At 43.2% G+C, this 21,506-nt stretch overlaps 1 protein-coding gene across 1 annotated transcript in view; it reads right to left on the minus strand.

The window, feature by feature from the left end:
* Positions 1 to 12,299: 12,299 nt before the first annotated feature.
* LOC120226522 overlaps positions 12,300 to 21,506 on the minus strand; it is a gene marked incomplete at its 5' end in the record, with an annotated part of 106,615 nt that continues 97,408 nt past the window's right edge. Inside the window, 2 exons of the mRNA XM_039224708.1 lie at positions 12,300 to 12,438; positions 13,298 to 13,508. Coding sequence (XP_039080639.1) covers positions 12,367 to 12,438; positions 13,298 to 13,508 — 283 coding nt within the window. The remainder of the gene's footprint in view (positions 12,439 to 13,297; positions 13,509 to 21,506) is intronic.

Raw genomic sequence — 21,506 nt, forward strand, 5'->3', positions numbered from 1 at the left:
CCAAATTCAGTTTTTGTTTGGTAACCAATACCAAATATGCAGCCTTTCTGACGCATCCCTGTAAGACCCTGCATACGTTGTCCTTTTCTCTCTTGGTTCATTAAAAGAAAAGAAAGAAGAAAAGTACTCCTTATCAAGGACTGTCCTGTGCTGCAAAGGGCACTGGATACAAGGATTGTTCTAGTTGAGGACATGGGGACCAGAAAAGCTTGACTAATTATGTTGCTAATTACTTGAAGCATCTTCCATTTGACAATATAATTATGCCAGTGTAAGGTGAGATGTCTCAATTACTGAATAAAAAGAAAGGAAAGCCCCCCTCCCCACTACTCTTCCCTTTTCTGTTATTCAGGCTGGATTTTAAAAACTCTCTCTCAGGGCTGATGGGGGTGGGGGAGAGGGGAAGAGGGGTGATGAGCATGGGGGAGGGCACTTTTTGGGATGAGCACTGGGTTTTATATGGAAACCAACTTGACAATAAACTATTTAAGAAAAAAACCTCTCACCTCAGAGGTGATTTACCCAAAAATGAGGCCCCACCCCTTTCTCTTAAGCCATCACAGGCCATGTAAGGTCTGATGAGTAGCCACCCCCCACCCTGGCAACCCACAACAGGACTTCTGTAAATAAATGAGGTTTACTCAAAGTAAGTAGACCTTTCAGTGACTACAGAACCACTCTGTTGTTCTGGGTTAAGGTTCAATTCTCAGCAGGGTGTGACTTCCTGCGGGATCTTTATGAATGTTCCAGAAGGATCAGAAATGTGAAGACAAACAGTGCATTCTTGTAGTCAGGGTCTGAACACACCTTATTGGAAGTGGACATCAGTTCTGAGATGTCCCGGTTGCTCAGGTTGGTAAGCACAAGATGGGTGCAGGGGTAGGGAGGCCGGCAAAAATCCATAGAGATACAGAAGGATGAGCAAAACGTTATTGGAATCCTTGCACCAAGCAACTTGTCACATTGATGGTGAAGCAGCCTTGACTCCTCTCTTCAGTCTCTCGGAATTGGTTTCCTAAAGGGTAAAATAACCCATTGGGTGAATAACTTGCTATTCAATGTGTGGTCCATGGACCAGCTACATCAACCTCCCATGGGGGCTTGTGAGAGCTGCAGAAATCCCAGGCCTTTACCCAGATTTACTACATTTTAGAAAGCTATCTCTCCCAGGTAATTCATGTACATAGTAAAAGTTTGAGAAACCCTAAAATAACATATACTTCTGACATACTTCCTTTGATCGTTTCTCAAAAAGACAATATCAAATGAACACATATCCATAGGTCCTTGCTTCCACATACAGTTAACCCTTGAACAACACTGACCTAGGGATGATGACACCCTCCTGCTGTCAAAAATCAGTGTATACCTTTTGACTCTCTAAAACTTTACTACTATATATATATTTTAAGGTTTATTCATGTATGTATTTTGAGAGGGAGAGAGAGAGTGAGCATGCACAAGTGGGAAGGTAGATAGAGAGAGAATCCCAAGCAGGCTCCACACGGTCTGAGCAGAGCCCAGAACAGAGCTCATATCCATCAACCACGAAATCATGACCTGAGCCAAAATCAAGAGTCAGGGGCTTAACTGACTGTGCCACTCAGCACCCTCCTCCAAAACTTAATAGCTGACTACTGACCAGAAGCCTTACTGATAGCATAATAGTTGATTAACTAATATTTTGTATATGTATTTTATACTATATTGTTAAAATAAATTAAGCTAAACAAAAGAAAACATTATTTTCTTAATGTTTGTTTATTTTTGAAAGAGAGACAGAGACAGAATCTGAAGTAGGCTCCAGGCTCTGACCTGTTAGCACAGAGCCCAACTTGGAACCCATGAACTATGAGATCATGACATGAGCCAAAGTTTAACTCACTGAGCCATCCAGGTACCCCAGAAAGAAAAAAAAAAAAAACATAATTAAGAAAATCATGAGAGGGGCGCCTGGGTGGCTCAGTTGGTTAAGCATCCGACTTTGGCTCAGGTCATGATCTCACGGTTTGTGGGTTTGAGCCCCGCGTCGGGCTCTGTGCTGACAGCTAGACAGCTAACTCAGAGCCTGGAGCCTGCTTCAGATTCTGTGTCTCCTTCTCTCTCTCTGACCCTCCCCTGCTCACGCTGTCTCTCTCTCTCTCTCAGAAATAAATAAAACATTTAAAAAAAATTTTTTTAAAAAGAAAATAATGACAAGAAAACACATTTGCCATACTCTGCTGTATTTATGGAAAAAAATTCTCATATAAGTGGACCTGAGTAGCTCAAGCGTTATATGTATCTCCAAAAAGACCCTGACAGACTAAATCACTGACAAATATGTCATCTCTGATTGGTACTAGCTACCTAGACTGTTGTGTAGATAAATGATCATTAGGCAGGATTCAGGCCCAGCAAGAAAGAGTTCTGTGATCGCTTAGTAATGTCTGCCATAGGCCCAGGCTGGGAATGGCAGGTGTACTCAATTATATTTTAACGAGTTCACATCTTAAAAGAGGACTTGAGGTTTGGGTGTTTATGAGTAAAAACCATGGGAATTGACTGATCTGGATTCTATTCTTGATTTCAGACCTCAGATGGAGATGCTGAACTCAAATCACAAAAGGACCTTATTACCCTGCTGTTCTTTAATCCCATTGATCTATGATTATATGTATGGAGTTCCATCACACGTACTCATGTTCTCATGAAAACAGATTTCATTCCTATGTCAGACAAACATAGCTTCCCTTAAAACCAGAGCCCTTCTCTTAAATAATCACCTGGTGGTGCCTGTGGGGGTGGGAGGAAGAGAGTGGGGAGTTGAGGAATATGGGGAGGAGAGCTGCCAAACACGCTGGTCTGAAGCAGAGCCTCAGCCAGCCACCTCTGCTAGGCATCTGTTTCCAATGAAGCTAAGGAAATGCCTAACCCCACTCCTGCATTCTCTCATCGTGCCCTGGTCTCGCCTCCGCACCGGCCTCTCCCCTGTGTGGCCTCTGAGCCAAGCCCCAAATCCCCATGGGCTCTCAGAGGCCAGGAAGCAGAACAAGCCCTCGCTCCCTGACTCCTCTGGTAGTGGAGGAGAGGCTGTGCTAAAGGTCTCTAAGGTGAACACCCACCCTTGCGGCGTGTCTGAGGTCCACTGGAGATGAGCCAGACCTCTCAACCTGGCTGTGTGTCAGGGCAAGAGGTTTTGTTTTGTTTTGTTTTTTTAATATTTTTTAAATATTTATTCTTGAGAGAGACAGAGAGACAGTGTGAGCAGGGGAGGGGCAGAGAGAGGGGGAAACGCAGAGTCCGAAGCAGGCTCCAGGCTCCGAGCTGTCAGCACAGAGCCCGATGAGGGGCCCGAACCCACAAACCACAAGATCATGACCTGAGCTGAAGTCGGATGCCTAACCGAGTGAGGCACCCAGGCACCCCAGGGCAAGAGTTTTAAATTGAGCTCAGCGATGTGGCTTTTCTAGAGATACCTGCCCACATGTATCTGGAAATGACATGCACTTTCCAACACTGCAAATAGGAGGTGAAAGTGCACCTAGGTCATAGGAAAAATACATTGGTTTTCAACTGGGGGCAATTTTGCTCCACTCGGGGCATTTGGCAATGTCTGGAGACATTCTGGGTTGTCATAAGGAGAGAGGGCAGCGTTACTGTCCAGGGAGGCTGGTAAACAGCCTGTAATGCACAGACAGCCTGCCACCGACAAAGAAATTACCCAGCACAAAATGTTAATAGGTTGAAAAATCTTGCTTGGGGACGACCAAGCCTCTGGTTCAGAGATGGCATAAGTGCAAGCCACAGAGGAGTGCAGACTTGCTCCCGATGCCACAGGGAGCTAGTAGTGGAGCTAAAACAAGTGCTCTGGTCCCATTATCTGCCCAGCTGCAAACTCAGGGAACCTAGAGAATGAAGAAGAAAACTGGCGCTGAGGATAGGCCCTGCCCAGACTTGTAGACAAGAAAGAAGAGAAAGTATGGTTATGGGAATGATGAGCCTTAACATACAATCACCACACCCAACAGCCAAACCTGTCTCAGTGGCTTTCCTGGGCTCATTCAGATTACCCACTCCTTCCTCCTTATTGGGAATTAAAAAAACAGAAACAAGGAATAAGTGTGGTGGAAGGGAGCCAAGGAAATTACACCTAACCTATGCACACTGTGGGCCACAAAAATACCCAAACAGGTAATTTGTTGTTTTAGTTATTTGCAGAGGACTTCCCCAATTTTTCCCTCTAGAAAGTGGCTTGTAGGACACTGTTTTGAGGTATATCCAGGTAAACCACTAGTCTCAGGGGGTAAGTGCCACTATCTTTCTGTGCCTCCAATGCACAATCCCCATCATGAATCAGATAAGTAGAGAGCCATCCCATACCCATGATCCTGATTCAATACTGAAGTCTGAGTCAGACGGTGTCAGACCAACTTCTTGGTTGTCTTGTTTCACAGTTATTCTAATTACCCCCCTGTTGTGAGAGCAGAGCCTTAAGAAGGAGTAGAAGCAGATGGGAGCACTGACATGAGCCCCCATCCCATGAACTCCATCTGGTTAAGACTCTCCATTGTCAGTCTGTCCAACCCAACCAACTATCCCATGTTATCCAAAGGTATCTATTTATTACAACTGCCCTCAGCCTTACAAACAGATGTGCTTAGAATGTCCATTTTCAAATGGCCCAAAGTGATGTCAAAGTTGGAGTTCATTCTGGAAGGGCTTTCTGAAACCTGTAGACCCAAAGTCTCTCTAATGGCTCTGCCAGCTGGCCCCCACTAATTGTCATGGCAGCAGCATATCTGGAAATCAGCCCCATTTTTTAAATCAACGTATTTTCTGATATTAAAAGTAATCTACATACATTACAGCATACATGCACAAAACAAAGTGTCACTTCACATAGCCCCACCAAGAAATAACCAGTGTTAAGTAGTGTGCATACCCTTCTACATTTTTTCAAACGTGTGTGCCTGCATCTAAACCTACCACTATATTGCACATACAAGCACAAATATTTAAATTTAATATCATTGCCTGTGGAATTTCATCACCTGCTATTTTATCAAATTATATGACTTAAGTTTCTTTTTCTGCCATTAAGTCATTTTCTACATCATCACTGCATAGCATTCTATCATATTATACTCTAGCATAATTGATTGAATCGATACTTTATAATTAGGTGGTATTTTTCTCCTGTTGCTACTTCAAATAATGCTGTAATGAACATACAATACATGTTTGAGAGCATCTATAGCTTCCTAGGGTGTATTCCTTTAAAAGAAAGTGTTGGGGACAAGGGCCATGTACCATTTTTATGACTTTTGAGACATAGCTTTAAATTGACAGGTCATACTTTTGAATATATTGGAAACTTCTGTTTCAAACATGCAGGTACATAAACTCCCATATTGGAACAATGAGTGGAATAAGGCCAAGATTTGGGAAGTTAGGGGGCACCTGGGTGGCTCAGTCAGTTGAGTGTCTGACTCTTGATTTTGGCTCAGGTCATGATCTCAGGCAGGGCTGTGACTCTCCTGCATCGGGCTCCACACTGAGCATACAGCCTGCTTAAGACTCTCTCTTTCTCTCTGTCTTCCCCCTCCCCTATTCATGTGCATGCATCTCTCTCTCTCTCAAATAAGAAATTGAAAAAAAAAAAAAAAAAGATTTAACTAATTAAGATCTAATTCTAGTCCTGAAGACTTATAGCTCACTCAGTGGTTCTATACCTGCAATTCAGTAATTGGCCACTAAAGGACACTCTTTGGCTTTGGAGGATGACCGTGAGACTTGCAAGATCACAGAGGTATCCAATACTATAAATCCATCAATGTTATAACATATATTATTCGCAATTCTTTCTCCCATCAGATTTGTAATCCTAAATGGTAGGTACCACATATCTTTAATCTCAGAAACCCCCAACATAAGCAAAGTGTTTACCACAGAGTATACTGTATGTTATGGGTTGCCAAGCTGCCGTCAACATCTAAATGCCTCCATAAAATTTACATAGCAAGGGTGCCACTGAGGTCCCCATGAGAGATTTTGCTTAATCAAAAAGGAGACGCCATCTCTAGCATGGACCTTAGTGTCAGTTGAGGAAGAAGTACATTTTTCCATTCTCCCAGACAGAGAAATATGTTTAAATGAAGATATTTCTGGAAAAATATGATAATTTAAAATATAGAAAAAATAAGAAAATAAAAAGAAGGTAGCTTGTGGTATCTTAGGGTAACCAGCCAAACGATGACATTTCTTTCCTGGTTTCTAGTACGTATTTCTGGGAACAGATTAGGCTGCAAATGGAAATAAGAGTGTATATCATTCCAGGTCCTACAAAACAGACGGTGAGAGGCAAGTTGGTTCATTTCAAAAACACAGGGTATGACTTTGAACTACTTTGTGGTGAATGAACCAACCTTCCTTGCCATGCCTGGCTAAGGCTTCTGTCTACACTGACTGCCAAGGACATTTAAATGTGTGATATTTGATTTGCTGGGTGCAAAGCTCAGATGGGGCCTGGAAAACCCATCTGTACTCTCATAGCTTTTCAAAGGGAAACAAGGTTATTAGCATTTATGTAGGCTTTAATATCATGGATCAGTCACAGAGAGCGTGAGAATCCATCACGTCACTGGGTGACAGAACAGTGGAGAGTATAGTGAATCCTAGCCAGGACTAGAGGACACATTAGGATCATATTCTTTAAGAATGAGAAAGTAAGGGGCGCCTGGGTGGGTCAGTCGGTTGAGTGTCTGACTTCAGCTCAGGTCATGATCTTGTGGTTCGTGGGTTCGTGCCCCGCATCAGGCTCTGTGCTGACAGCTAGCTCAGCGCCTGGAGCCTGTTTCGGAGTCTGTGACTCCCTCTCTCTCTGACCCTCCCCTGTTCACACTGTCTCTATTTCTCTCTCAAAAATAAATAAAACTTAAAAAAAAAAAAAAGAATGAGAGAGTAAGCCCCATAGAAGGAAAGTGACTCACCTGAGATCAACCAGAGAGTTGGACACTTAGCCAAAGCAAACAAAAACACAGAACTACCTGGTCTATTAACTTCCAGGTTAACGCTCTGACTCTCTTCTCATTTCTGTTTTAGTTTTTTGTCTACTTGTCTGTTTCATTTCATGGAAACATCAAAACTGGTGATAAAGCGTCCATGCCCGACTAAGCATTATTCTCTTCAGGCAGACTGACATAACAAGGGGGTATTAAAACACCAATGCTATTTGAGATCTAGGGGACAGTATTCCAAACGGTTGAATGTCATAATAGCAAAGGAAATTCTTTTTTTTTTTAACATCTTAAAACGTTTCATAATGTTTATTTATTTTTGAGAGAGAAAGAGACAGAGCATGAGCGGAGGAGGGGCAGAGAGTGAGGAAGACAAAGAATCCAAAGCAGACTCCAGGCTCTGAGCTGTCAGCACAGAGCCTGATGCAGGGCTTGAACCCACAAACTGCTAGATCATGACCTGAGCTGGTCAGACATTCAACCGACTGAGCCACCCAGGCGCCCTACGAAGGATACTCTTTAGGTCAAGAAGACAAGGAATTAAAACTCTATGTAGGAATTTAATTAAGGGTGTCTCCAAACCTCCTCTCCTCAGGCCACTCTTATTTAGGCCTTCACATATTTTACATGTATGACTTCAATAGACCACTATCTTGGGGTCCAAACAGAAAAACAGAAACCACAGAAGGTATCTGAACAAGAGGAACTAAAAGCAGGAATTTGGTTATACCAGGGTTGGAAGGGCTGAGAATCTAAACAGGTGAGGGAGAAATTCACAGGAGCAGGGTCAAAGGGAGGAGCTGACATCAGTCCAGAGTCTGGAATCACATGGGGGAAGCTGAAATCATGGGAGGCCTATTTAGAAAAAAGAGAAGGAGAGAGAGAGGAACAGAGGGAGATTGAGGGAGAGAGGGAAAGGAGGAGGAAGAAGGACAGGAAGAAAGAAACAGAGTATCCCGGCTTTCTTCTGAAGCTAGGGAACAGGAATAAGAAGACAGGGAAGGTATGGGTTAGTACCAACAGACCCAAGCCTGATTTCAACTTCTAAATTATTTCACCGCCTCTCATCTCTCTCTTGCAGAATCTGTCCACCACAACACACCCGAGTGATTGAACACGCAAGCCTGATATAGTCAAGCCCTGCTTTAAATCCTTCTGTGGCTTCTACTGCATTTTGGGAAATGATCCTCACCTCCAGCCCAGCAGACAAGGTTCATCTCCCCCAGATGCCTTTAATCAAAGCAGACCAAAGCTACTGAAGTCTTCACTCTGCAAAGGCGGGTATGTCAGGCTGCAGGAAGGAGGTGGCAGGTCGTGAGCCACATCAGCCTGAAGTATGACAGAGGAGGCTGTTCTAGAAGACGATCATGGGCAGAGAGGAAGAGCACACGAGGTTGGGGCTGGACTTCAAACCACAGTCCCCGGGTTCTGGCATCCTTCATTGAGAAAGTGGATGAGTAAGAGAAAAATTCTTTCTTCACATCTCCCATGTAAATGTACACAGCACCTCTCACATTCCAGGCCTGTAATAGATACAGTACAAGGACAAAGATAAAAGTACAACTTGGGTCAAAGAACTAAGCCTTGAGTGCCATACCCAGGAGCCTGGACATTCTGCAGGGGGAGGTGACATAAGCCCTGCTGTGGGATGGAAAGCCGGCTCTCCCCCAACCTTGAAGCTTGGTCCGCAGGGGAGACAAGAAGGACCTTGTGGTACCTGCTGCCGCCCCCTGCCCAGCCTGATGGAGCAGGGCCTCTACCAGTCCTGACCCAAACCCCGTACCCCCTGTACTGCTCTCTCGAGGCTGAGAAGTCAATAAATTCATTTTCTCCCAGAAAGAGTGTGTCTTCAGGAAGGCCCTGGGGAATATGTCTGCAAAGTTTAATTTCTGTTGAAGGATCGGCAAAGAATATGGAAGGAGGGGGAGCGTGAAGAGGCGCTGAAGGAGCAGACATCTGTTTGCTGGGAACTTAACTTGCACGGGGACTTTCTAGGTGCATAATCTCATTCGATGCTTGCAACAGCCTTCTGAGGTGGGGGATACTGAGGGCTGACTGGAACCTGGAAGGGATCAGGGACACCCTGTGATCTCCGATATTTGATTCGTTCGACAAATAATCAAGTGACTCGGGGTGCTGGGCATCGACCGAGGTGCTAGGGACCCAGCAGTGCACATGACATCATCCCTTACCTCAAAGATTTTTCCGTCTCGCATTAGAAACAGGCATATTGACAGGCCTTTAGAGCTCTTTTTCCAGTGCATTAACCTCCATTCACGTTTCTGCCTGATCACCTCCAGGAACCAAGAGACTTTACCTCTCAAGAAACCAATCAAACATCCTTAAACATAAAATAACTATTTCTTTTCCATGTTCATTATGTCTTAAAAATCCAGATGCATCTTACAATTGATATAGGAATTAATATAGCTGATTTTTTCCTTAACAGAAAAAACAAAGAATACAATGTTATTCAATCAATGATGTGGGTCGATAGAGTCTTCAATCTGGGTAAGCATGGAAAATGTTTATAACTGAGATACGAATACCTCCCATTTGGGAGGCACTATGTAAAGTGTTTGGGGTGGGGGAAGTTCTGGGGGATAAACTTTACAACCCCTCTTTCTGATGGTGTATTAATGCATGACTGTTTCATAAACATGATCTTAAACACTGTCCCATGTGAGTTAATTAAGATCATCATGAAAAACAAGCAAAAAAGAAATCTACTCCTTAATGTTATTTAATATGAACATGTAACACTTGGAGGAGGAAGAGTGTAGATCAATCCAGACTCCAGTCTCTGACCAAAGGCTCAGTAAAGATGGGAATGTGGACACACATGAGGAATTGCGTCTATGGCATATTCAACAAGAGAACAACATAGACCATCACAAAATACTGTTTTTCCTTTTTCATTTGTTAAGCCACAATCCCACCTGAAAACATTTCAACTTCTTCCTTTGTGAAACCAAAATTCAGATCCGTGTAACTTACGCAAATTCCCCTAACTTCTTAGTCTGAAGACCGAGAACAATATCCAGGTTTAAAAAAGATGCAGAATGCCTTCCAACTTCCCTCTGAGATAGTTCTAAATTAAGTGCAGTGGAAGGAAATTTAGATGAAACACCTTGGGTGCTTTTGCAGAAAGGTTAACCACAAGGCTAGGTGCATGACTGGAAACGACGTGGCTTCAGAAACACACCAGGTAGGTCCATCAGAAGGTAGAAAAACCACCAGGCCAGGGGAACGGGGGAGACCTGACCTGAGTAAGCTTGTGACAGGCCTCCTTCTCTCCTCTTCTAAATGAGACAAGAAGGAATGTGATTTAAAAAAAAAAAAAAAAAAAAATCTCAGCCCTGGGGATCTCCAGGGGACATTTGTTTTGATGAGATTTCAGGCCTGATTTTCAAGAATAAGGAGGTGCTAAGTATTTGTAAAAGCACCTAAAATAGCATGACCTCTGGCCCTTAGGAGATTTATCTTTTATTTATACAGAGTAGTTTTAAAAATATGTTATTATAACAAAGTAGTAACTGAGAGGCTTCCTGTAAAAGGCAACACAATGTTTCCAGAACCTACATCTGAAGCAAATAGTGCGTGATATTATCACAAAAATGAGAAGGATAGGTAGAAAATTTCAGTCAGTCACTTCAGTACACATTTAATTTGGCACTGCTGGGCCACAGGGAAGGAGAATCTGAACACAAGCCATTGTCATCGAGGAGCCAGCCGTCCGGAGAAGGAAGCTGACTTGTAAACATGCAGAGCTCAGCTTTGAGTGACACGAGGTGGGGAAAAGGAACCATGACACAGGGGAAAGATGAGTAGCTGCCTCCCTGGTGGGATCAATTAAGGCTTTCCCGAGAAGGTGGCTGGTGTTTGGGCTAGAGAAAAAAAATGCATCCTCTTAACCTCCCATCGGTACTAACGTATTAGCTATTTATAGCTGCATAACAAATTACCATGAAATTGAGTGGCATAAAATAAAAATAAACATTTATTATCTCACATATTTTCCAAGAGGCAGGGATCTGGTGCCGCTTCACTGATGGATTCTGGTGCGCGAAGTTTGAGGACATTAGATTCGGGATTGGGCCAGCCAGGGTGCAGCTCTCCACAGGCTTGTCTGAGACCTCAGATCTGCTTCCAAGGTGGCGTGCTCGCAAGGTTGGTGCTGGGTGCTGGTGGGAGGCCTCAGTTCCTTATCTTGCAGGCCTCTCCATAAGGCTGCCTGAGTGTCCTCGAGCAGGGTGCTAGCTTCCCCAGAGCTAGGGAGCCAAGAAGGAGCTAGGCCTCCTCAAAAGGTATTGTCTATGATATCCATAATATTCTGTTGACCACACAGGTTGGCCCTATTCCTTGTGAGAGGGAACTATGCAAGGGCCTGGTTACCAGAGGTAAGAATGATTAGAAGCCATCTTGGAGCCTGGCTACCACAACTAACCATGATGCCAGTTTGTGGTTATATTCAGTCTATAATGATCGGGGATGGGAGTAATGGAGAAATTTGGGTTTTTTGTTTTTGGGGAGTTTTTTTTAGTTTATTTTTGAGAGAGAGAGAGAGAGCATGAGCAGGGTAGGGGCAGAGAGAGAGAGAGGGAGACACGGAATCTGAAGCAGGCTCCAGGTTGCAAGCTGTCAGCAGAGAGGCCGAAGCGGGACTCAAACCCACCAAGTGTGAGATTATGACCTGAGCTGAAGTGGGACCAACCGACTGAGTCACCCAGGTGCCCTAGTAACATGAGAAGTTTGTCCAGTGATCAGTTAACATCAGACTTTCAGATCAAATAAGCCTTGGTTCAAATCTGGGCCCCATCATTTACTGGCTATATGGCTTCTCTGATGTTTGGGAGATAAAAGGATCTGGTAAAGCCATATTAGAGAGATGGAAGCCATAGGCTGGAATGAGCCCAACCACACCCAGCTGTCAGGGATCACTTCCCTGTGGACTGTCATGTGAGGAAGAAGTAAATTCTCCTGTACTTAAGACACTGTGTTTTTTCTTTGTCATAAGAGCTTCACCCATACCTTAATGTATTCGTTGCTACAAAAAGTTTAACCTCTGAATCTAATTTTCTTCATCTGTGAAGTGGGAATAGAAAAAACAAACCTCACATTTTTCTTGTGAAGAAAAATAAAATAAGGCATGAAAGAGTTTGTCCAGTGTCTGGTCCAGAATCCACACACTCGTCATTGTCACACTTCTGTTTGAATTTGTGATCCGTGTCAACACACTGATTCAGCAACTGTGTGTCTCCATCCACAACAGTGTCTCCCAGGGAATTGAGAACCATTTTCTTTGGAGACTCCTTTAATGGGAACTCAGTGGGATTTAAACAAACAAGGCAATGGCTTCACAGAAAGATTATTCAGCGACTGGTTTGGGGCCAAGATCTGCCATGAACATCTTGTTCTCTCTCGTCCTCCATTCCCAACTCTGGAAAATAAAAGGGAGAGAAGGAAGAAAAGAAAGAGAGGCAGGGAGGGAGGGAAGATACAAGATCAATAGTTCTTGAATCCCAAGTGTTCCAGAAAGCAACCACAGGAGCTCTGCTATTTCCTGTGTTACGTATTTGGTTCTGCACAGCATTTTGCTGAGGAAAGTGTTTTACTCTACAAATAAGTTTGCAAACCACAGATGGACGAGATGATCTACAAGGCACTGTCGGGCTCTACGAATCTTTCCTAATCCAGTAGCAGGCACTTCTCCAGCAATAACTCCTGCTTTGAATCAAAGAATCCCCCTACTTCTTATACTCGTAGGGGCATGCTGTTTGTCCCAAATGAAATTAACAGAAGATAGTCGGTATTTGACACGAGTCCACCGATGGCTTCCTGAGCCAGCTGAATGTAGGCAACACAGCTAGTCTGAACCACGCCATCTAGTGAACAAACCGGGCAGCAAAGCCTCCTCTACCTCTTATAAGTTCAAGAGGGGCTGAGAAGCCTCCTTCTAGATGCAGTGGCAGCTTAAATAAAGAATTAAAATGAGGAAGTGAATTAGAATGCTGAAATGTCATCTCCATCCAATGCCCTGGGCCTGAAATGATCAAAACTGTCATTTTATTTTTCTCCTCTCTTAAAATGACTAGTTTTAATTTAATTTCTCTTACTGAAGTTTCTCTGGCCAACTCATCAAATTTTCTATCAGAATTACCCATTTGTATGCATGGGCTGACAAGATGGGTCACATCCAAATGAAAAGTAAAAACTAAATAAAATAAAATAAAATAATAAAATAAAACCTCCCTCCACCCATACAATAGATAGAAGAGAGGGAGGTGGATATGATGTACCATGAGTCCTGCCACATGTTGGCTAAATCCTTGGCTTCCCTCTTGATGGTGAGTGTCGCATAGCCACGGTCTCAAGCCATGTCCAGTTTTTCTTGCAGAGGCTTTTCCTTGGAGGACCAGGGTCTGATGCCAACACTTCTGTGTCCCATGGACCTTCCTCTGCAGGTGAATCTGCCTTATGAATGAACAAGTAGGGCAGTTCTGGATGCATCTGGAAGTCCCAGAGCGCATAACAAAAAAGAAGTATGATATTAAAATAGAGTTGAACATGATGATGTCCTTTCAGAAATAACAAGATATACATAGTCAGTTCAATTAAATACATTTGTTTATTGTAAGGCACTTTGCTTGAGGCAGGGGTGGGAGTAGTGAACACAAGGTGGTCAGAGATCAGTGAAAGAAGTCTAGGCTTCAAGGTCAAGTCTTGGGTATTTAGAGATTTCTAGGCATATAATCAGTAGATGATCTTGTCCAATAACGACTTCTCTAAGCTCCCATTTCTTTATCTGTAAAACAGAACTTATAACAGTCTCCTTCTCTGAATTCTTTCTGGAATGGTGTGAGGTCTAAGAATGAAGTGACTGAGGTGTGGGACCTCGTCCATGGTAATCCTGTAATAAAACACTGGTCACCTTGCCCCTGGAGTTGACAGTCCCCACCCTGTGAAATCGTCCCCAGTGTGGCAGCTCACTGGGCATGCTGAGAAGTCAGGAAAGAGCCAAGGAAAATGTTGGGGAGAAGCGAGGAACTGGTGGGTCCCAGCTATGGTGATGTCTGCACCCATGTTACAGTAACATAAAACATTGACTCATGCTGCGCCCTGATATTGGAAGCTGTCACCCAATGCCTGGACATGCAGACACTCAATAAATGCTTTTAGAGTTCATTAGAAATTGCTGTTATTTGTAAACTGGATCTTTGCATAAAGCTTTAGATTTATTAAGTGCTCCAATTCAATCATAAAACATATATTTTGCATTTAATTTGTACAGGCATTGGGCAAGGACCGTGAGCAACAGAGATGAACCAGGGCCCTTGACCTCAAAAGGCCCACAGTCAGGTGGAGAAAACATGTCACAAAACAGGAGTCCTCTTCCAATGGGCTTAATACCATATTTGCAGTGAGAAGAGAGCAAAGATGGAAATAATCATACCTAAATCCACTGAGGCTTTCCAGGGAGCATGTACTTTGAAGAGCTGATGGAGCAAGAGACTTGAGGGCACATGAGGAAGCTCTTGCAGCCAGAGGGAACAGAGCATGCAAAGGGATTAAGAACCTGTCCGGTACCCTTGGGGAAGAGCCACAGAATCAGGGGGACTGGAATCAACAATGCAAGAAGTTTCTGGTAACCAAGATGAGAAAGTTCGCTGAGTCAGGAGCTGAAGGAAGGCCCTCAGGAGGAGAGCCCAGGTGACCTGGTGCCTATCACGGCTCCCAAATGGTGAAGTGGTCTGTTCTGACTGCAGGTTTGGTTTCTATTACCTGCCACATATACTGTCTCCAACAACTGTATGGCCAGGTGCCCAGCAGTGACTCAGTAAATGGCCAGGGTGGCCAAGTGAATAGAGTCCATAAAATAAGTAATAGGACATCTTTGTTAGCTGATTTGCACAAACTTACACAAATACGTTGTTGTGCTTTGGTTGAGCAGATGCTAGGAAACATGCAAAACAAAAATAAGAGTTCCTGGGGCATTTTCTCATCATGTACAAAAAGAATCACCCGAAAGCTTATTTTCAGAGAAACCAAGTGTGGGACCCAGGGCTCTGAATTTCTGGGTCTTAGAGAATCAGGAGAAGGTTGAGGACTTTTAGCTCTCTCCCCGATGCCTGCGGGCCGCAGGCTCCTGGGCTCCATCCCCAGTGATGGATGGAGAGGTCACCCTTCGTGGCCAGCACACAGACATCTGTCCCCAGGCAACAGACAGAGCTGCTTCCTGGATTCTGTCCATTCTCTACCATGTTAGGAAATTCATCTTGAGAAAGCACATTCCTTCTGAGTTCACCCCATGATTAGCATTCTGTACCAAAAAAAAGAAGAAGAAAAAAAATAACCTCGAAGATGAAATTTCTTCTTGTGCCTCTGCCCAACACAACTCCAGTTGGTTTTCATTTATTTCAATGTGTACTTTGGAATCCGAGCCCGAAGCTTTCCCAGTTAATTCCCGCCACCTGGGGTATATTATGGGGGGAGGTGGAGGGATAGGGGCTCTGGCTTGTCCCCTACTCCCACCTCTTTCTCCACATTGTAAAAACAGATTGTTAAAAAGGTGGCCTCCATGTGCACAGAGTGAGACGGGAAGAGAGTGAACCCTTTCTGCTGTGCACTGTTAAGCAAACGGCTCGGGGGCCATGACCACCTTCAGCCAGGAATTGCAATCCCGAGGGCCAGGCAGGGCGATGGGTCCCTGAAACAACCCCCTCTGTTTGGATCACTTTTTGGGGCAAGTCTAATCAAGATGGGATGTGTGACTCCAAACCAGCTGGGAAGCATTACAGGTCAAAAGTTTAAATCAAGTTAAGAACCGTCGGAATGTGCAAGCCCTGCCATTTCTAATCTCTGCCTCTTCCTCTAATCTGCACAATTGTGGACAAAATGTCTTGGCCTGGCTGGTGTTGACACATGGGCTCAGGAAGGTACATTCGTGAAGGCAGGGCTGCAGAGGCTGTCGGAGAGGTAGCTTATGTCCTTGCGGACTGAGGAAGGGGCCGGCCCCAGGTGTGAATGTAAACAAGGGGCATGTAGAGTCAAAACACTGATGCTGAAAAGATCATTGCAAATCACTCAAACGTATTTATAACAAGTGTGAAAATAGGCCCAGAGAGGTTAATGTCCAGCTCAAAATCACACAGCACTTTGTAGCTATGCACTGGAAGGGTAAACATAGTTAGATCATGCTACACCCCTGCTCCAAACCCAGTGCTTCTGCTTGCCATTGAGATGAAATGAAATTTCTCTGGTCTGTGAGGATTGGGGTGATCTGGCTCTTCCCTGCTGCTCTGTTTGCTGGGACCACACCCCACGTTTTCCACCATCCTCCTAGCATATTAGTTTCTTCTTGGTTCCATAGATTCATGAAATCCTTTCCCACTTCGGAGTTTGGGGACTTGCTATTTCTTCTTTCTAGAGGATAAGCCCTCTATTTCTCTCTCAACTAGTAGGTGAAACCCCACTTTCTTAGCAAGGCCTCCGTGAGGAAACCTGTCCAGAGTCACCCCCCTAGAAGTCCTCAGCTGGCTCATGTCCTTCCTGGCCTGATGCCCCATGATCTTCCCTGTTTGTTACTCAGTGACGATTAGCCACTTGTTTGAGTATCAGTAGTTGAAGGTAGACACCTTGTCTCTTGTGCTGTTATATCCTGGAGTCCAACACATGACAGCTGTCCAATGTGCATTTGATTAACAGATTAATCAATCAGCCAGCTAGACAATCCAGCAATTCACAGACAGGCTCTCACTGTCTCCTCAGTGATTAAGTATTGAGATGTGCGGAGATTAAAGATGGCCACAGGTGGTGTTGAAGAGCAACATGGTCTATGTCCATCTCCTTGATTCCAGGTGGATTCTGTGACTGGTCGATAGAAGAATGTCAGCAGTGGCCTGTGTCACTTTCCAAGCTTTAAGACACTGGCAGTTTCTTTCTTTCTTTCTTTTTTTTTTTAATTTATTTATACATTTTGAGAGAGAGAGAGTGCACAATGGAGGAGGGGCAGAAAGAGAGGGAGAAAGAGAATCCCAAGCAAGCTCTGTACTGTCAGTGCAGATCCCAATACAGGGCTCAAACTCATGAACTGCGAGATCATCACCTGGGCTGCAGTTGGATACTTAACCGACTGAGCCACCCAGAAGCCCCAAAGGCAGCTTCTATTTTAAAGTGCCGTGGGCACCCCTGAGCTGCCATGTAAGTAGTCCAGGTACCCTGAGATGGCCACCATCCTGGAGAGGCCACTGCTCCAGTTAATAGTCCCAGCTACACCCACCCTCCCAGCCATCTCCGACTGGAGGCATCAAGTAAGTGAATGAAGTCATTTCAGACACCCTCCCCCTCCCCCAAACAAGCCCAGCCACCAGGTGAATACCACTAAGTGACCTTAGCCAGTGCCATAAGGAACAGAAGAAACAACCGGCCAAGCCCAGCCCTGCCTGAATTTCCAACTGCAATTAAGATGGGTGTGGCTTCGGCTATTTAACTGTAGCTGGGAAATCTGGTTATATCCTTTAAACCGTTCTTTGTCCATCGGTTGTCTTCTTTTTTCCTTTTCCTTTCCCCTTTTTGACCCTTTTATGTATTTTATATTCCCTATTATTCGCCCTCCCTCCTCCATCTTTTCTCTTAACTTTTTCGTTTTCCCTCTCGCTTTGCATGTTAGTTGAATTAGCCTGTGCGTTTGTGTGCTCCTGCTCCCTGTGTGTTTGTCTGTCTGTTTTCTTTTCCAGGGCTACCTCAAGAAACAAGCTAGAGTGCACAAGGTGGAGAGTCCCAAATATCACTACGAATAGGAAAATAAAATAACCAAGGTCCCAACAAGAGAGACCAGGGGATACCATTCAAAAAACACTCTCTGAAAGGGTAGGCCCTGGAAAGTCAAAGAGCCTTCTTGGATATAGCAGTGCTCATAGAAACAGAGAGAATAATAGGTCTTTAAAACCAACAAGAGCCGGAAAGCTAACTAAAATGACGAAACGAAAGACCTCTCCTCCAAAGAAACTCCAAGAAGAAATGACAGCTAATGAACTGCTCAAAACAGATATCAGCAGCATCACTGAACAAGATTTTAGAATAATAATGGTAAAATTAATAGCTGGGCTTGAAAAAAACATAGGGGACATCAAAGAAACTATGGCTACAGACAGAATGGAAAATAAAAATAGGCATGAAGAATTAAAAAATGCGATAAATGAGATCCATAATAAATTAGAGGCCTCCAATGCACGGATTGAAGAGGCAGAAAGGAGAATAAGTGATTTAGAAGACACCATTATAGAAAAACAAGAAGCTGACAAAAAAAGAGACAAACTGATCCAGGAACAGGAAAGAAGAATTCGAGAGCTCAGCGATACGGTCAAACGCAACAATATCCGTATCATAGGAATCCCAGAAGAGGAAGAGAGAGGGAAAGGTGCTGAAGGAGTCCTGGAACAAATTATAGCAGAGAACTTCCCCGACCTGGGGAAGGAAGTAAATGTGGAAGTACAAGAGGCTCAGAGGACTCCCCTCAGACGTAACCTGAATCGATCTTCTGCACGACATATCATAGTGAAAATGGCCAAATACAAGGACAAAGAGAGAATTTTGAAAGCAGCTAGGGAGAAAAGGGCCCTAACATACAAAGGGAAACCTATCAGAGTGGTGACAGACCTATCTACTGAAACTTGGCAGGCTAGAAAGGAATGGCAGGAAATCTTCAATGTGATGAACAGTAAAAATATGCAGCCAAGAATCCTCTATCCAGCAAGCCTGTCATTCAAAATAGAAGGAGAGATAAAAACCTTTCCAAATAAACAGAAATTGAAAGAATTTGTCACCACGAAGCCAGCCCTACAAGAAATCCTGAGGGGGATGCTCTGAAGGAAAGGTTGCAAGGAACAAAGATACCAGAGACACCACCACAAACATGAACCCTACAAAAGATACAAAGACTCTAAACCCACATATTTCAATAATAACACTGAATGTAAATGGGCTGAATGCTCCAATCAAAAGACATAGGGTAGCAGAATGGATTAAAAAACAAAATCCATCAATATGCTGTCTACAAGAAACTCATTTTAGACGGGAAGATACCTTCAGATTAAAAGTAAGGGGATGGAGAAATATATATCATGCTACAGGAAATCAAAAGAAAGCCGGAGTAGCGATACTTATATCAGACAAACTGGACTTTAAATTAAAGACAATCACAAGAGATGAAGAAGGGCACTACATAATAATTACAGGGTCCATCCATCAGGAAGAACTAACAATCATAAATGTCTACGCACCGAATATGGGAGCACCTAAATATCTAAAACAATTAATCACAAACAGAAACAAGCTTATAGATAAGAATGTGCTAATAGCAGGGGACTTTAATACTCCGCTTACAGCAATGGATAGGTCAACCAGACAGAAAATCACTAAAGAAATAATGGACTTGAAAGACACATTGGACCAGATGGATCTGACGGATATATTTAGAACTTTACATCCTGAGGCCAGGGAATTTACTTTCTTCTCAAGTGCGCATGGCACATTCTCCAAGATAGATCACATACTGGGACATAAAGCAGCCCTCAATAAATATAAAAGAATAGAGATCATACCATGCACACTGTCAGATCACAATGCTTTGAAACTTGAAATCAATTACAGGAAGAAGTCTGGAAAACCGCCAAAAACATGGAGGTTAAAGAACACCCTTCTAAAGAATGAATGGGCCAATCAGGCAATTAGAGAGGAAATTAAAAAATATATGGAAACAAATGAAAATGAAAACACAACAATTCAAAATCTATGGGATGCGGCCAAGGCAGTCCTAAGAGGAAAGTACATTGCTCTCCAGGCCTATTTCAAGAGATTAGAAAAAGCACAAGTCCAAAATCTAACAGCTCACCTAAAGGAGCTAGAGGCAGAGCAACAAGAACGCCCTAAACCCAGTAGAAGAAGAGAAATAGTAAAAATTAGAGCAGAAATAAACAACATAGAGACCAAAGAAACAATTGAACAGATCAATGAAACCAAGAGTTGGTTTTTTGAAAAAGTAAACAAAATTGACAAACCTCTAGCCAGGCTTATCAAAAAGAAAAGAGAGAGCACCCAAATAGACAAAATTATGAATGAAAATGGACTTATTACAACCAACCCCTCAGAAATACAAGCAATTATCAGGGAATACTATGAAAAATTATATGCCAACAAATTGGACAACTTAGAAGAAATGGACAAATTCCTAAACACACACTCACTACCAAAATTCACACGGGAAGAAATAGAAAACCTGAACAGACCCATAACGAGTGAAGAAATCGAATCAGTGATCAAAAATCTCCCAACAAATAAGAGCCCTGGACCTGATGGTTTCCCTGGGGAATTCTACCAGACATTTAAAACAGAATTAATCCCAATTCTTCTCAAGCTATTCCAAAAAATAGAAGTCGAAGGAAAACTCCCGGACTCATTTTATGAAGCCAGCATCACTCTGATTCCCAAGCCAGACAGAGATCCAACAAAAAAAGAGAACTATAGGCCAATATCCTTGATGAATACGGATGCAAAAATTCTCAACAAGATCCTTGCAAATCGAATCCAGCAGCATATCAAAAGAATCATCCACCAAGATCAAGTGGGATTCATTCCTGGGTTACAGGGCTGGTTCAACATTCGCAAATCAATCAATGTGATCCATCATATCAATAAAAGAAAAGATAAAAACCATATGATCCTGTCAATAGATGCAGAAAAAGCATTTGACAAAATACAGCATCCCTTCTTAATAAAGACTCTCGAGAAAGTTGGGATAGAAGGAACCTACTTAAACATCATCAAAGCCATCTATGAGAAGCCTTCAGCTAACATCATCCTCAACGGGGAAAAACTGAGAGCTTTCCCCCTGAGATCAGGAACACGACAGGGATGTCCACTCTCACCACTGTTGTTTAACATAGTGCTGGAAGTCCTAGCATCAGCCATCAGACAACAAAAGGAAATCAAAGGCATCAGAATTGGCAAAGAGGAAGTCAAACTTTCACTCTTCGCAGATGACATGATACTCTACATAGAAAACCCGACAGACTCCACCAGAAGCCTACTAGAACTGATCCAAGAATTCAGCCAAGTTGCAGGGTACAAAATCAACGTACAGAAATCGGTTGCATTTTTATACACCAATAATGAAGCAACAGAAAGAGAAATCAAGAAACTGATCCCATTCACAATTGCACAAAAAACCATAAAATACCTCGGAATAAACCTAACCAAGGATACAAGAGATCTGTATGATGAAAACTATAGAAAACTTATGAAGGAAATTGAAGAAGACACAAAGAAATGGAAAAACATTCCATGCTCATGGATAGGAAGAATAAATATAGTTAAGATGTCATTACTACCTAAAGCACTCTACACATTCAATGCAATTCCAATCAAAATTGCACCAGCATACTTCTCAAAACTAGAACAAACTATCCAAAAATTTGTATGGAACCACAAAAGACCCCGAATAGCCAAAGT

The sequence above is a fragment of the Hyaena hyaena genome, unplaced genomic scaffold (genome assembly GCF_003009895.1).
Source record: "Hyaena hyaena isolate Hyena2069 unplaced genomic scaffold, ASM300989v1 scaffold_1732, whole genome shotgun sequence".
Classification (NCBI taxonomy): Eukaryota; Metazoa; Chordata; class Mammalia; order Carnivora; family Hyaenidae; genus Hyaena; species Hyaena hyaena.